This window comes from Serinus canaria, chromosome 4 (assembly GCF_022539315.1).
Source record: "Serinus canaria isolate serCan28SL12 chromosome 4, serCan2020, whole genome shotgun sequence".
Classification (NCBI taxonomy): domain Eukaryota; kingdom Metazoa; phylum Chordata; class Aves; order Passeriformes; family Fringillidae; genus Serinus; species Serinus canaria.
In genome coordinates, this window is record NC_066317.1 from 12,719,231 (window position 1) to 12,735,323 (window position 16,093).

At 44.7% G+C, this 16,093-nt stretch overlaps 1 protein-coding gene across 2 annotated transcripts; it reads right to left on the reverse strand.

Annotated features, from left to right (window-relative positions):
* Nucleotides 1–229: 229 nt before the first annotated feature.
* PPM1K (protein phosphatase, Mg2+/Mn2+ dependent 1K) lies at nt 230–15,074 on the reverse strand. Of its 2 annotated transcripts, none has more exons than XM_030238825.2 (7): nt 14,993–15,074; nt 11,553–12,061; nt 10,913–11,013; nt 3,371–3,536; nt 2,705–2,849; nt 1,739–1,873; nt 230–1,233 (listed from the first exon to the last, which is right to left on the reverse strand). In XM_030238825.2, the coding sequence occupies exons 2-7, from the start codon at nt 11,990–11,992 to the stop codon at nt 1,102–1,104; spliced, it is 1,119 nt and encodes a 372-aa protein (XP_030094685.1). In that variant the 5' UTR covers nt 11,993–12,061; nt 14,993–15,074; the 3' UTR covers nt 230–1,101. The 2 variants fall into 2 exon arrangements, with proteins under 2 accessions (XP_030094685.1, XP_009099610.1); XM_009101362.4 differs by lacking the exon at nt 14,993–15,074 and adding an exon at nt 13,736–13,821.
* Nucleotides 15,075–16,093: the final 1,019 nt, after the last annotated feature.

Consider the following 16,093-nt stretch of genomic DNA (forward strand, 5'->3'; position numbering starts at 1 on the left):
ATCTGACATCTACTAGAAACAATACCCAAAACTTACAAAAATTACCTTACATTGTTATAAGGCTCTCTCCTTTCTCTAGCTTGTTCGGGGCATTTTATACCTCCTTGAGTACCATGAAGAGACATGAGAGATCACAACTAACTCAGACACCTTCAGCAGAGGGTAGGAAAATCCTCATGTATGTATGAAGAAATAAACTGTCTTACTCATCAGATCTTGAAGAGTGAACTCTTTGAAATCAGCATATTTCTTTATTCAAAACAAAAGAAATTCAAGTTGATGAGAGTCTCTGGATATCAAAACTGTGCGTCTTTTTCCCTCCTCTGTGCTTCTGTCAGGCACTGACAGCAAAGAGAAGACAGTGCAAGGGGCTGCTTCATGGTCCACAGAGACTGCACAGGCTTTGGACCCAATGGAGAAAAGTTCCCATCTGTCCAACAGCACATGGCTCCAGCCTGGTCTGTCTCCTTGGAGCTAGAGGATCACAGAAGATGGCAGTGAGAGCACAAAGCAGCACTGTCTCAGGAACTTGTACAGCTACACCAAATGCCACTGGCATCAGAACCTAAACATTCTGAAACTTCTTCATTTTTCACCCACTTCTCCTGGAGCACAGGGGAGTTTCAGGTGGCTGCAGCAGAAGAAGACAACAAAACCTCTTTCTGTCTACCTGAGAATATTGTGCGTTTGTTCCCCTGTGTTATATCGGACAAGGAAGCCAGCATGTGGCTCAGGGACTCACAGCTGCCAGGGAGCTGAGGGTCCTGAGGAGCACAAGTAGGCATGAAATGACTGTGCACCCCCTCCAGCCTCAGGTGAAAGCCCAGAACCTTGTCTGTGTGAACAAAGTGATGTGTGGAGCTGCGGGGGTGACAAACCCAGGGCGCTGCCCCAATGCTGCCAGGAATAACGAGGGCAGCAAGACACGGTCAGCCGTAAGCAACAACGGGCACTACGCACCAAGGGAACAGTGGCATCTTCTAACACTGGGAACAGAAGAGATGGACAAGACACTGAGTCAGCCTAGGAACAGATGGAGGTGTTCTCCTGTAGCATGCTGCGTCCAGGTGGCGGCAGGAAAGGATCTCTGTGGCATTGTCTTTACGCCCACCTCCCGCTGGAAGCGAAACTGCGGCTGAAGGAGAAGGTAATCTCCCCGTTCTTGTACTTGCCCCAAGCTCCAAATGGCACTATGACAACTGTGCTGTTGTCTTCAGAGCCAAACTGCACTGCCTGAGAGAAGACACAAAGTGTCAGCATCAGTGTCTTGCTTGGAAAGGGAAACAAGTGTCTGGCTTCACCTGGCACAGTACACCCTGAGGCCAGAGACTTGCCCCTTCCCCAACCTGAGGCCCAAGACTCCCTTGCCCCTTCCCAGCCCTGCTACTCCATTCTGACATGCCCCAGAGCTTCCCATAGGATATGCCACCATTCAGAACCATGGTCAGAAACTGGCCATTTCTGTCTATGACAATGACATTTTCAGCACAGGCAGCAGTTACAATCCCATGCAGTTCAGTGGACAGTGAGCTAAACAAGCTAATTGATGTGATGCCTGGCGAGGATGTGGCGAGACCCAGGGTAAGGATAAGGCTGGCCAGCAGGACTGGTGGATGTCTCAGCCAGCACCATTCAATTCAGTTGAATGTGTGGTATCGTGTAAACAAAAACCTAGGTTTTTTTAAGCCAAACCAGCCTAACCAGGAGCCCTCGGTCCCCAGAGCAGCACTGGCATTACCTGCTCAGTGACCACATGGGCAGCTTCAGCAGGGTCATGGCACTGGCTGATGAAGTTGCAGATCTCCTGGCTGTTCACTATGAAGTTGATGCCATCGGTGGTCAGCACCAGGAAGCTGTCATCTGCATGGTGCAGCTGCAACAGAGGCACATGGGATGCATGACCCTTGCTGCAAGGCAAGGTGACGAACCCCATGTTTTTACACTCTTGAAAAGCACTTTTTTATTTTCTCCAGGTGCTGTGTGCTCTCCTGCAAAATTTTACCTGAAGCTCAGGATTTCAAGGAAGACATGATAACACTGCAGTCATCTCCCTAAACCCTCAGTGGATGGCACTTTATTGGGACCAAAACAATAGAAGTTCTTGGGGCCCTGAGAGGTGCATTGGGGAAAACTAATGAACAGAATATGAATTGACAGGAGAGCTTTGTGCCAAAGTGGAGGCTGAATACCTTCAGGGTGTTTAATTTGTTTTCTAGATGACTACAGAGCAATGGTAAGATACATGCAGCTGTCCTTTTCTCTGCCCCCTCTTCCTCTCAACTGTGCAAATCTCTATACATCCTACTTTTTTGGTGTCAGCCCATCCATATCCCACCCAGTTCTCAATGATGGTTTTATACCAGCATTAACCTCAAAAGTATTCATTTGACCACAGGACCCAAAATGACTGACACCTGTAATACATATCATATGTTATCTTTCTTCTCTCATCATATATTTTTCTCTGAGAAGTGAGATTTAGAAGTTGATCTGGTTGTATTTAGTACCAGATTCCTTTCTGTTCTGTTAGTGTTAATCTGAAACAACTTAATGAGAGCTGTTCTCTGGTTATTTCAGTAAAAAACAATGCTTGGCCATCAGGCTTCACCTGGACTTGTGTGGTGTGTGTACCACCGCTGCATCAAATACTTATGAAGCCCTTAGTCCAAGTGCTGCTGTCTCTGTAAACCAGACCTTATTTTACCTGAACCCTTTTTGTTTCTGGCTGGGCTATCACACCACTGTTTTTAAGATCCAAATCTCCTATGCTCCGTGTCATTGCAAGTCTACCATTCACATGAGGTTGTCCCACACTGTTCCAGGCAATGAAGCCACCACACTTCTTAATCCTGTCCAGAGACACAAAAGAAAAAGCAAATTAGTTACTGCTTCACACCATTACCCCTATCTCTATCCTCTATTTCTGTCAGTAGCTAGAATGAGGAATGATGTATGGAGAGCCTAAGCTGAGAGGCTGAGGGTTTGCTTTAGCTGTTTGAAGGGCTCTATGGAAGGGATGTGTCTTGGCAGGCTGAGTCCTGACCTGGGAATCACAGTGCATTTCCTCAGGTTCTAAGCTGGCTCCAATTTGGCACTTTTGGACAAGTCTGAACCATGTGATCATAGCTCTGTACTGAATCTCAGTGATGCTGATCTTACTGCTGAGATCTTATGCTCATGGAGGTCTTTCCACATCCCTGGTCCTCTAAACAGGACCCAATGCATTAGCTGGAGCTTACTGCCAGCTCAGAGAAGTCTAGGGGCTCTATATTCAACTCTGCTTCCTTCATGGCCCAACCCAGTAGCAAAGCAGAAGTCCATCCTGACTGAGGCTGTGCTCTGGGAAGCCACATCATCAGCCTGCAGGTACCTTTCCTTCTCCTCCTTTCTCTCCGGAGTATGGTCAATGGTGAGTTTCACAGGCTTTCCTTTCCGGCACAGCAGAGCACGACTGTCTCCCACACTTGCCACAACCAGCTCAATTCCATCCCGGAGCAGAGCCACTGTTGCAGTGGTCCCAGAGCTCAGCAGAGTTGCTACAAGTGTCATCAAAGAGAGAAGTTTTAGCACAGCCTCAAAGAGTGGAGCCCTTTATAAAAGCAACAGTTTCAATTGGTAAAATAAAGACAACTTGTGCTCTACCTAATCAGCAAGTAACTGCTTTGAAGTTAAAACTAAATTTACACATACCAAAAAAAAAGCAAACATGCATGCATATAGGATTGGAGGAAGAGAGGGGAGGTGGGAAGGATGAAGTGTTTCTGTGCAACAACATGGCTCCATGCAAACAGGGTAAGTGGGATAAAAGCAGTAGAAGGTACAGTAGCTTCCTTTCCATTTGTAGCAGAGTCTTTTAGCCCCATGAGCTCGCCTCAAGTTACAGGGTTATTGTCCCTATCCCTGGGCACAGTGACTACACAAGTAGGTCACCATAAAGGTGATGGCTCTTTCTTTCTGTTAGGTGGAGAAGCAGGCATTTATATAGTAATTTATAATTTATAGCTACAGTAATTGTAATTCCATCAGAGGGAAAGCAGTAGATCAGTCTGTGGCATCCTTCTATTGCTGTCAGAGCTGTTATACTCCCCCTCTGCTTCCCCCAGAGGGTGATTCAGCCAACAGGCTTCCTGGCTTTTTCCAGGGAAGATGCTCCCTGTCAACTTGTTGGAGTTGACAGTGTGACAAGGTGAATCCAGCTTCACCTTCCCAGTGTGAAGGTGAAGCTGGATTCTGAGATTCAGCCTTGCCTTGTGCCTGCAAACTGATGCAGGTGGCAGTGGCTGTCTGGGAAGCCTGCCTGGGGCACTGCTGGGCTCACCTGACAGGGGTTCACTGTGAGTACCCAGAGAGGAAAACAGAGCCATGGTGCTACCCTCCTTCTCTACAGGGTAAGGGAGTGAGCTGGCTGACTGCACTCAGGGACCTGCCTGGATTCACTCATGCAAGCAGATTTAAGGGCTTCTCATTTCAATTGCTACAATGGTCTGGAAAAAAAAAAAAAAGAAGAAGAAGAAAAAGAAGAAAAAAGAAACTCTTGAAAAAGAGAAATGCAAGTGCCTATTTCAGGAAAAAGATCTGTTGTATCATCGGCAGTGAAGAAATGCCAGAAAAACTGCCCAGCTTTCCTCATTTTCTTTGCTTTTTGAAAGGGTAAGTCCCACTTTACAGTTGTTATCTTCTCTTCCTGCAGAGGTAACGCAGCAAGAGAGGTCTGGAAAGCTCCTGCTAACTTGAGCTATTACACCAAAATGTCTGGACAGGACCAGCTACTGTCTGCCTCACATTTGCATCTACAGCCAATGCAATTTCCCTTGAAAGGCCCTCTGTAGGTCACCTCCATTCTGGCTTTTCCAGTTGTTCTGGTTTTTCAAAGCAAGCCAATTTGAGATGAGTTTTGGGCTTGCTTAGGAATGTGACTCCCCAGTTATATTCTTGTTTTCATGTACTAACAGTTAACATGTCGCTGCCTTTCCACCACTACTTCTGCAGAGATCAGCTACAACTACATGTGCTCCTACCTCTGGCCCTGCAGTCCTGACCCCAGGGACATGGGACAGATTTGAGATCAAACTTTGTTTGATCCCAAGGAATGCCAGGCAGCCTGAAATCTGACCAGATGCCAACAGGTAGTGACAGAAATGCAAGAGCTGTGAGATCTTTGCAGCCTCCTTCCCCAACCCTGTAAGGTCTCAGCACCCTGTAAGTCAGACAGGGCTGGGAGTAAACTGAAGTCACCAAGCCCTGGAAAATGCATTGAGCCTTGTTGTGCAGTGAAAGCAGCAAGTCTGTGAATCAAAAAAACCCAAACACAAACCCTCACAAACAGGTGTTAATTAAGCTGGTGTTATTATATAAAACAGGTATTATTACTGCAGCGAGGACTGGGTTTAGCTGAACGCTGAACCAGCAGGTCAGGGGTGACTGTCAGTGGCCATGGTCACACCTTGGGCTGGGCCACGCAGGCTGGGACACTGGAAACTGGATGTGGCAACTTCTGACTGGTGGCACTGGTGGGCACCGACATCCTGTTTCTCATCTGAAGCAAGGACTAGCCCAGTACAGGGTCACTTTGAGGCACATTATGAAAATAAGATATTAAAAAGTACCAGTGCAATTAGAAATTTTAGTAGAACCAGTAAAATACCTGTTTTAGCCAACAGAACAAGTGAAATAGAGCAACCTATGTTAAACTACCTTTTTATTTTACAGAAGAAACCTTTTATTTAGACATTAAAATTAATGCAGAACTGCTGCTACTTTCCCATTTCATTCTGTGGTTTTAGAACTATGCTGAGAAACATATAAAAAGTTAAATCATAGTCTTCAATTCCCAAAAGACTGGAAATATTTGGAATTCAGGTGAATCTGCATATTTTCAGTGCAAACTCCCAAAGAAAAGAGCTGCTATTACAAAATCAAGGGCTGGTACTAAAGAACAGGATATTGCCCAGAATTGTGGTCGTGAACAGAGTGACTTGAACTTTATATGTTTATTAGTTAAATAGCACTCCTAGGAAAAAAAAACCTGCTGCTCACAATCTCTTCCTTGGATCCAGTTCATGCTCTGAGTAGGGATGCAAGAACATGCATGAAGCCAGATGTAGCATTATGTGATTTCTAGCACAGCTCAAAACCACAGGAATGATGATGGGATGGCATTTCTAATGCTTTTTTACAACTGCTACTAGTTTAACACAAAATACGTTGCATCAGCACATGTATTGGTTTTAACAATTAAAGAGTTTTTTTCTCCTAACAATATCACTATAAAACTAAGATCTTTCAATAGGTTCTTAACACTCACTGGACAACTTCTACTGCAAGTCATCTCAACTAATGTGACAAAGAGGATGTGGAAACCTTCCGGTAGTCCAGGCTAGGAACCGCTGGACTCCTTCACCTGGGACAAAATTAAGCAGATCTCTCTTTCCACTGAAGCCCAGCTTAAAGTGTCCAGGGCCTCCAGTTCTAGAGCTGCTGACCAGGTACAGTGTCTGCCACAAATAACACGCACACAGAGGCAAATAGGAAATTCACCCAGGGACTTTGTTCAAACAAAATAAACCTGCAACACTGGAGATGCAAGAATAAGGGCTGCAGAACAGGAAACGGAGTCAGTCACTCTCAGGTCTGCCTGCACTGCCCTGTGCAGGTCATGTAGGAAGCACCTGCATCTTTGGCCTTGGTAAATCAGCCTGGGTATCTCTGGGGAATTGCCACTGTTCTCGCATTCTCACTAAAACTGTGTGACAAAACCAGTTTAAATTCAGCCCAAATAAAATCTAAATTTAGTTTCCCCTATGGAGATAAGTAACCAACCAACCTAGCTATCAAATGAAGAATTTTATCAATGCTAGAAGACCAGCTGTCTCATAATATGGCAAGAATGGCCACTGAAGAACATCTGCTCCCTCAAGGTAATAACACCAATATGGGGAGTTCAAACCAGTGCCAAATGAAATGGAGCCATCTTAAAGGCACTGAATAGAAGTTTATTAATTGTTCTGACTAATGGAAAAATTGGCAAAACAAACATCCCTTTAATATTGTAATTCGTGTCTTTTAAATTGATTAGGTAATAATCAGAGCCCTTGGATAAAAAGGCTGCCTTTACAATGCTGATAAACTTATTAAATACTCAAGTACAATTTCTGCAGCTCTCCCTTTCCCTCAGTGTTGCAGGTTAACATATTTAAAGTAAAGAAAATCATTTTTGAATGGTAACTTACAAAAAACCCCAACAAAACAAACATTACTTTAAAAATGTAATTACTTTAAAATAACTTCTACTGTTTGTCAGCATAATAAGATTGAAGAGTAAAAACCTTGTCAAACATGGGTAGACAAGTTAACACCTGGCTATGTTTTAATAAGATGGCTATTCCAGATGTGAGTGGCCAATGTGATTAGCGTTGGATGCACTGAATGTGGAGGTTGATGGACAAACTCCCTCTTGTTTTCTCTGGCTCACAGTGAACAGAAGCAGTAACAATACCTGGTAAGATTCCAGTATTTTTTCCAGGCCAAGAAAGGGTTTGTCTCACATTTCTTCAGGGAAATGCTCAAATTTCCTCAAGCACAGAATTTAATTTCTTATTTCTATCCTTGCTGAGCAAAGCTTTTCAGCCTTTATGTTTTAGTATTTATGGCTGGTAAAAAATAGCAGAAAATTCTGCCCATCTCTGGGGGCCATGGATAATGTCATTTTTTGGATGTGAATTTCCTTTATGTTCTATGCCTAACTCTAGCAGTGATTTGAATGTGACTGGCCTGTATTTAAATGCATGGACGTGAATGAAAACACATTTTTGAAGAGGTATCAAACACCAAGCTTCAGGGCTCAGACTAGCTCTAAGCTGTTAATGATTACACAGGATTCAGACAGAGCAGAGATTATCACAGACCTGCCTACAGCAAGTTTCTTATGCTTTTCTGTGAAACAACAGATATAGGTCACTGTCAGAGGGGTTACTGGACCAGGCCCCAGCAGGCCAATACAGCTGGCAATAGCACTGGTGAACTGTATGCCAGACACAGCAGTAGTACCTGGAACACACACATAAACCATTTTTATTATTGCAATCTCACAGGAACTACCATGCTGTGTATTTTCCACCTCTAATTTCAAACACTGTATCATTGTTGAGTGACCTACAGAGGGCCATGCCCTTGAAGACATAGCTGGGGTCTCCCAACAAGGAACGTCTCTAGTCCTGTAAAATTTATGCCTTATGTAAGGTTTTACCCCTTAAATAGTACTATAAACAATGCCTCAAACATGCCATTTTGGTTACAGGGAGTTGTCCCATGGTTTAGTTTCCTTCAAACACCCAGGAACAAGTTTTAAAACTGGCTGTGTGTTAGTAAATACCTGGACATCCTGAATGTGCGCTGTTTTTTTTTGCAGACACAGTGAAGTGAGTGAGCCCTGGAAGGGGCATCTGCTGAAACAAGTCAAAGCTATTATTTTGCACTTCATCAGCTATGGCCAGGTTTCAAAAAGAGGTCAGACTTGGGGAGCATCCAGTGTAACCCAGATACACCAAATTACACAATCAACCACCAGCTTCAAGATACTCTAGCAACTGTCTTGATTGTCACATCGAGAATAGCCACACCTAATCAGAAATTTTGCTGGCAAACTGAATCAGTTTGGAAGCGGGATTCTAAAAAAGACACATCCCAAGCACTGAAATTTTATGTAACTTTCAAAACATCAGCAACAGCAAAAATATCCACCCAAAGCAATCAACAAAGTATTGAGTTATTTTACCAACAGGTATGCGAGAAGTTTAATCTGTTCAGAAATCCAAACTTGACTTTGCACCCTGTTACTCCATTCCTTGCTTTAGAACTTGATTTTCAGCCAAGAACAATAGGCTCTCTTAGATCCTGGAGGTTTCTGCAAGAGCTTGCAGGTGCTCAGCCTGAGAAACACTGAGCCCCTGCCAGAGTGTGGCCCCTGTGGATGTTTGGCAACTCTTTTGCTGTCTATTTTGCTTTTTTAATGAAGAGGGCTTGTGCAGTATCCTGGTAACCGTTGCATACATTTTCTGGCATTAAGCAGCACCAGTTAGTTAAAAGGTATGAAAAAAAAAATCCTATAAGCAGTTCTAAAATGCTCTGCTTGCTGCACAGTTTGTCAAATATTGTTGTTATCCAATTCTGTAAGTCTCATCTACAAAGTATTATGATTTTAAATAGTTTTCAGAAAAAACAGAATAATACATCCAGTACAGTTCTCAATCCTTCTCCTCAAGGAGCTGCTCTTACACAGAGGTCACTACAATGAGCCAAACCAAGAGCTGTCTTACTCACAAAGGCACAAAGGGACAGGGAAGGGAACAATTAGATCTGAAAATGAAATGGTCTGATCCAGGGAAGCACACAAACTTGTACTCAAATACTGTCTTGGATTTTGGTTGGTAAGAAAATACATTTGCAAAGAGGCTGTGGGATGAGAAAAGCACATCTGCTCTGCTGATGTCTCTCAAGAGCTCAGCTATAACTCAGCTCATAGGTCAAAAGTAACTCTGGTCTTTTTTACAATATGAAATGCAATGGGAAAATCACCTTTATAGATTCTATCCTCCTTTTTTAAGGGCTGCATCTCAGGACTTAAGACTTTTTTCCTGATCCTTGGTGCAGACTAAGGTAAGAGGCAGTGCTGCAGCAGTCAGGCTATCTGATCTGCATTTGAGGCTACCTAGATTCATCTAGTAATTAAAGTGCAGAAAGCCACTCCATTACTTGATAGTATTCAACCAGTGCTCCAGAAAAGCAGCTTGAGAATACAGTAGCACTTCAGTCCATACAGGATTTCTTGGTTTCCAGTCTTTCTTGGAGAGAAGACTTTTACAGTTTCTGCTCTTCTGGTAGAACCTCAGGTATTTTGCCCATGCCTGCACCAGCATGGGGACAGGGTTTTTGTTTGGTTGTTTGTGGGGGATTTTGTTTGGTTTTATTCTGTTGTGGGTAGGTGTTTGTGTTTTTTGTTTTGGTTTTTTTTTTTTTTTTTTTTTTTTTTTTAAATTGGGTTTTTTTGGGGTTTTCGTTTTAAAACTGGCTAAACTGACTCTCAAAATTGCATCTCATGGCTGAGAAAGCTCCTGTGATAGAACTGGGACAGGCACTTCTATCTCCCTTAAGTTACTTGCTATAAGCTCTGCTTGCTGCAACTAGAACTTCAGCGGTACTTAGTCTCTAGACACATAGACAAGAACTTCATTAACAGCCAGGATGAAATGGCAGTCTAAAGGAGCTGGTACCAGCTTTACCGCAGCCTTACCACGGCCAAACTTGTTTTCCTCTTCACTGCTTTTTTCCCTTTCCCACTCAGCTACTCCTGTGATTCTGTTTGTACAGAAGCAATATTGGTTGCATTAATTTTGGCTTATGTTCTTCCTCAGGTGCAGCAGCCAAGTTAGGAAGGGGAACTTTGACACTGTTGCTTTTAATCCACAGGACTAACAGCTTTAAAACAAGTAAACATAAAAAAAGCACCCACACCCCACACCCCTAAAATTAAAAAAAAAAAAAAAGTGAATCAAAAAACACCCTTCTCCACATTTCTTACCAGTAAAATTATGGTCCTTGCAAATCTAAATCACTCTTTGCTACCTTGATAAACGTAATCCTTTTAGAATCATGTTAAGAGAAATTAATTGGTGATTATGCTAACATTCAGATTCATAACTCCTCCAGTAAATTTGACTGAGACTTACAGAAGTTATTTCATTTTTAGGAGGTAAAGCATAATTGTTTTATTTGCAGTAAGTGACCAGAGCAAAATCCTCGTTTAAGTAAAAATGTTTTCAAGAAGTTTTCTGAACATTTTACTGCAAAACTACTGGGCAAATAAAACAAACTTTATTCTCCACATCTATATGAGTAGAATATTTTTTTTACCTACCATCAGCAGAGACATTAGCATGCCTTTCATATGCTTTGTCTATTTCTAGAAAAGCTTTGCTCAAAACATTCTCCAAGTTCTCCTCCTCAGCAAGAAATTCCCTGGAAGCAAGCAAGTAAACAAATAAATTAAACCTCTTTCCAAGAAATATATGTCCTGATCAATCCGTTTCACAGTCTTATCTCCTCCCAGCACCCACTGAATCATGCTGGACCTGAGTGGAAAGGTAATGTGATTTTACTAACTGTGTGCACTGAATGCATAATCCTGTAATTCTGCAAATATCTAAGGTCCTTATCCAGCATCCAGGGATATGATAGATACAGAAGAGTGTAAGCAAACTATAGGTCAGCAATTACAGAGAGCCTGTGTGAAAACAGTCCACACTCTCCCTGTGTTCCAAGACCTTTCCTGGACAGAGGGCACAATTGTGCTTTTGTCTCCTGTGGTTTTGGGCTTGGTTGGGGCAGGTGCCAACTCATTAAGTAATTCATAGCATGTCTGTTCTACCCAGCACACCTTCTGTCCCATAAGGACAGGCAGCTACATAACCTAGGAGGATTAGCTACAATGTACAACCCATTAAAAAGGAATCTCGGCTATAATTTATTTGACACACACTGCCTTGATGAGCACTTACTTAATATATTTTTCCATGTACTTATCACAGAAGTCTGCAGCTGCTGCCCCGCCGTGCCCATCGTACACTGCGAAGTACAGGATATCCTCTGTCAGTTGAGCGTAGTCGAATCGGTCCTCATTTTCCTTTCTCTTCCCTATGTGGCTGGCGCAGCCCACGTTGCTCAGGCTCACCTTTGGGATGGGCTTCCCGTACTTTATGCTGGGTGGGAGGAGAATGGGCTCATCTATGCGATTGTCCCAGATGCCGAAGGTGTCCCATGTGGTCGGCCGCCCGCTCCCGTCGGGGTCGAAGCGGGAGGCGCGGCGCTCGCAGGTGGAGATGGCGCAGGCAGCTGCAGGACGCTTCTCGTCCTGCAGGAGGCGGGACGTGAGCGCGGCTCTCCTTCTTACTTGGAACCCTCCATTTCGTACCAAATTAATTAGAGTAGCTGTGGACATAACTTGTCTTCGCAGAGATTCGTAGGGGAAAAGGGACCAGGAGCAAAAGACGCGCAGCTGCTGGAATGTCTTAGAGAATGAGGGAAAATCGATCAGGAAACAAGAAGCACAGGAAAGGGAATTTTCAGTTGCATCATTCACGAAACAATGTCACCCTGAGAGCCCGCTAATCATGCGGAGCCCAGCACTCCCTGGAAGCGACTGCAGCGGGATCTGCGTGACTCACCGGGAAACTATCCCACATCCAGCAGCAGCCCACATCCAACCCCAGCTCTGCACATAGAGCCAGGAAGGCACTTCTGCTGGCCCCTTGCAGAATGACATCCCGAGTTTTCAAATGTTGAAGGGGTTGAGATGGAGAAATTGGGAGTGATGATAATACTAAAATATGAATATGTGAAAATATGAGATTAGGTTGAGAAAATGAGCTTATCATGTATGCTCTGCAAACACCAGCTGAGATATCTGCACTGTGACTCCCGGGGGTAAGGGGGGGAAAATGTATATGCTTAGATTTTAAAATTTTTTTATCTGCATGTGATATTTATTTCTGTCGCATTTATAGAGATCCTGAACAATATTTTTTAACACAGAGCTATTAAGTTAATTGGGATTTTTTAAAATTCTAATGGCAACTACTTAGAGGGTATCCATGGACATCCACAACTATACACACAAACTTTCCCCTCAAAAAACCCCATGCACCTATTTGCTGTTTTGTCTGGCTTGAAGATCTGTGCCCCAAACCCTGAAATGGGCTAACACAGGCAGACAAGATCTTCTACTGGCTTTTCAGATCTCTTTTTTACTCCAGATAAATTCAAACACACCACTTGGCTCAGCACAGACAAAAATTCACTAATGATGATTCACCTAGCATGCTGAAAAGTGTAGAAAGATTGGATTATTTGATCTTTTGTAGAGTAACACCCAACTTCACCCAAGTCCAAGGATGCAGTTTGTAATAATTACATGTTGTTGCAATAGAGTTATTCAAACTGGACCACACAGATCACTGTAACTAACCACACTAAAAATATAAGGCCAGTGAGGAATTTCTAACTTAATTACTCAAAGTTTACTAAGAGCAAAATTATGAGTGAGAAGTATTATATGAAAACAAAAGATCTAAATATACCCAGGCTTATGGTGAATGAAAAAAAAAAAAAAAAAAAAGACAGCAGGGTGATCTGACATAATTGAGCAGCAAAGAGCAACACTTGTACTCCAGAGATACTTTAATTCTGGGCTGGAATGCCTTGCTGTTGTCCTCTGCCCAAGCCAATGACAACTGCATCTCTACATCTGAAATATTTGTTAAAACTATGTTTTTAAGTTGCTATGTTATTTTTATCAACTTAAAAACTATGTTTTTAAGTTGATAAAAATCTGTGTACTCGCAAAAAACATGCAATTAAAGGTAGATTAGTAACAGCTTGCTTTAGTAGAAAATGGCAGTGACAGAGCTTTCAGAAGGCCTTCAATAAACATGTTGTTCCCAGCTCAAAGTATGTTACTTCTGATGCTGAGGGTTTACCTTTCATGCAATTCTTAGGTTCCATGAAAAGAGGAAAGGTTTCTTTACTTAGCACTTAGAGTTCAACTGTGGACTTGATAAAAGGCTGAATGTTCTGGAAATTGTTGTCGTTGCACCAGCTGAATATGGAACTACTTGAAATCTTTAGATTTTCCATTTTACTGCAGGGTGATTGCAATATCACACCCTTATTTTAGCATACTTACAGGTATTTAAAACCTAGTTCACTTCCTTGAGCTGCTTTTTCTCTCATGCTATCCTTGACTTGCAACAGCAGCAGGTTAACTTCTTTCTGTGAAACACAGCAGGACCAAACTAAAAGCTTGTCAATTAGCAAAACCCACGCTCACTTTCACTTCTGTCAGCTTGAGAAGAGAACATGAAATGCTTGCTATATTTAGACTACCCAGTATCCACAGCATGAATCAGAGGATCAATCCAAACTCACAAGCTAATTAATGCATTTGTTCCCTACCAAATTCGACTCTCACCAGGCAAATAAAAATAGTGACGATAGTTTTGCCTTCCTAGTGTCTCTGCAAGACAGAAGTAGGAACCTACTCTTTAGTTTATTATGTAAACAGATCTGGACACACAACAGTCTGTGCTTTCCCAGCTGCAAACACTGGACAGACCCATCAGGGCAAAACAAGACAGAGGTAATGAAATGGGGGGCACCGGTGTTAGAGACAAAGTCCAAGATGGACAGGTCTAGATAGAAATCTGCTTTGAGGTGCTCCATTTGATCCTGCTCATCTGTACGCGTTTTCCTGGAGGGAAACAGTTCCTACAGACAGGCAGGGAAATACAGCACTTAAGGCGGGATGAGGTGATTAAAACTGCAGTTTTACAGGCTGCCTGCTGCTCAGAAGATCGAAATTTTCTGGGCTGCCAGAAGAAAAGGGGAAGAAAAGGAAACCCGGAAGAAAGCGAAGGCATGCCTGCTGCCCCAGGGGATCCGACGTATGTAAAAAGGAATGTACAACTCCAAGTGCACTTGCCTCGCGTGCCTTCCCAGCCCCACGGATATGGGCAGGACCGTACGGTTCTGGGTGTTAACCTCGCCATAAATCAGGTGCGTTGTTGTTTTATTTTTTTAAATCCGCGACAATCTAGTCTCGCCTCCCTGCCTGGACAGCAAACTGGACACGGGCAGCAGCAATTTAAGGACGTCTCTCCCGCAGTTTGCGTATCACGAATTACCACAGACCGCGTTTATTCCGCGAATATCAAAGCTGCGGCGTCCGGCGGCAGCCGCTGCGGAACGCCAGCCGTGCCCAGCCCCGCTCCGCGATGCGCCAGACCCGCTCCCTGACATTCCCAGCCCTGCCGCGGCCCTTCCCGCCCTGCAGCCGCGGCTGAAGAAGAAGGGAGAGCGGAGAGAGAGGAAGGGGCAAAAGAAGGAGAGGCCCTCACCCTCCCTCGCCCCCGGCCCATGCCCCGGGCAGGCGGCCCTTCCTTACCTCTTCCCGCGCCTGGGCCCGGCGGCGGCAGCGCCTCAGCGGTGCGAGAGCGGCGCCCCCCCGGCCAAGGCTGCAGCCGGCCCCGCCCGCCGAGCCCGCCCGGCCAATCGGCCCCGGCGGCGGCGGCCGCGCCGGCCGAGCCTCCCCCACCGCCCCCGGCCCGCCCGCCGGCCGCGCCCGGCCCCTCGCACGGGCCTGGGGCTGCGCCAGGAGCCGGGGTACGGCAGTGGCTGTGGTCGGGGTGACCCTGCACAGCCCCCGGTTTCACAGAATCACGGAATCGCTTAGGATGGAAAAGACCGCAGAGATCATTGGGTCCAACCACACCCAGTCTTTCCTTAAACACATCCAGAGAGGGTGACTCCATCACCTCCCTCGGCAGCCCATTCCAATGTCTAATCACCCTTTCTGTGATGAAATTCCCCCTAATTTCACAGAATCAGGGAATTTACCGAGTTGGAGAGACACACTTCTGGCCCTGCACAAGTCCAGCCTAACCCTCCCCTGGCGCAGCTTTAGGCCGTGTCCTCTCGCCCTTACGCCGGTCGCCTGGGAGAAAAGGCCGACCCGCACCTGGCTACAGCCTCCTGTCAGGCTTGGATTCGGCAGGTGGAAGCCCGAGGGCCGGGACAGCCACGCTGTGCCTGCAGCTGCTGCCCACAGGCTGCCCAAGAGGCCTCTGGAAGCAGCAGCGATGCCCTTATGCAACAAATATCCAAAAGATTTAAAGCACAGTTATGTGTGCTGCTCTGCGGCAGCTGTTTCCCTGAGCAAAGCCTGCTGCCTCCTGACGTGACCCACGTCCAATAAGGATTTTAAAGGGATCATTTGCTCCACTCTGTGCTACTGCCAGTCTCTGACCTTTGATGCAATTTGGCAAATCAGATGGCTCTGATTACAAAAGCCTTTGAAACATGCCGTCCATTCCATCTCATGCTGTCTGCTGGAAACCAGAGTACTCGAACACAGACACCTGATGAAAAGAAGCCAACTCAATTTCCATAGGAGGTTAAGGAGATTGCTGTCAAGTTTGTCCTATATATTTTTGAGGTAAAGGAGCTTTTGTTTTGTTGGAGTGATGTTTCTGGTTGCCGCAAAACC

What these genes read in the sequence shown, in the direction of transcription:
- PPM1K (XM_030238825.2), bottom strand. Translation starts at nt 11,992, where the DNA reads ATGTCCACAGCTACTCTAATTAATTTGGTACGAAATGGAGGGTTCCAA. An exon ending in TGCTAATGTCTCTGCTGATG is followed by an intron (nt 3,537 to 10,912) that starts GTAGGTAAAAAA and finishes TGACACTTGTAG; the next exon opens with CAACTCTGCTGAGCTCTGGG. An exon ending in CAGAAACAAAAAGGGTTCAG is followed by an intron (nt 1,874 to 2,704) that starts GTAAAATAAGGT and finishes CCTCTGTTGCAG; the next exon opens with CTGCACCATGCAGATGACAG.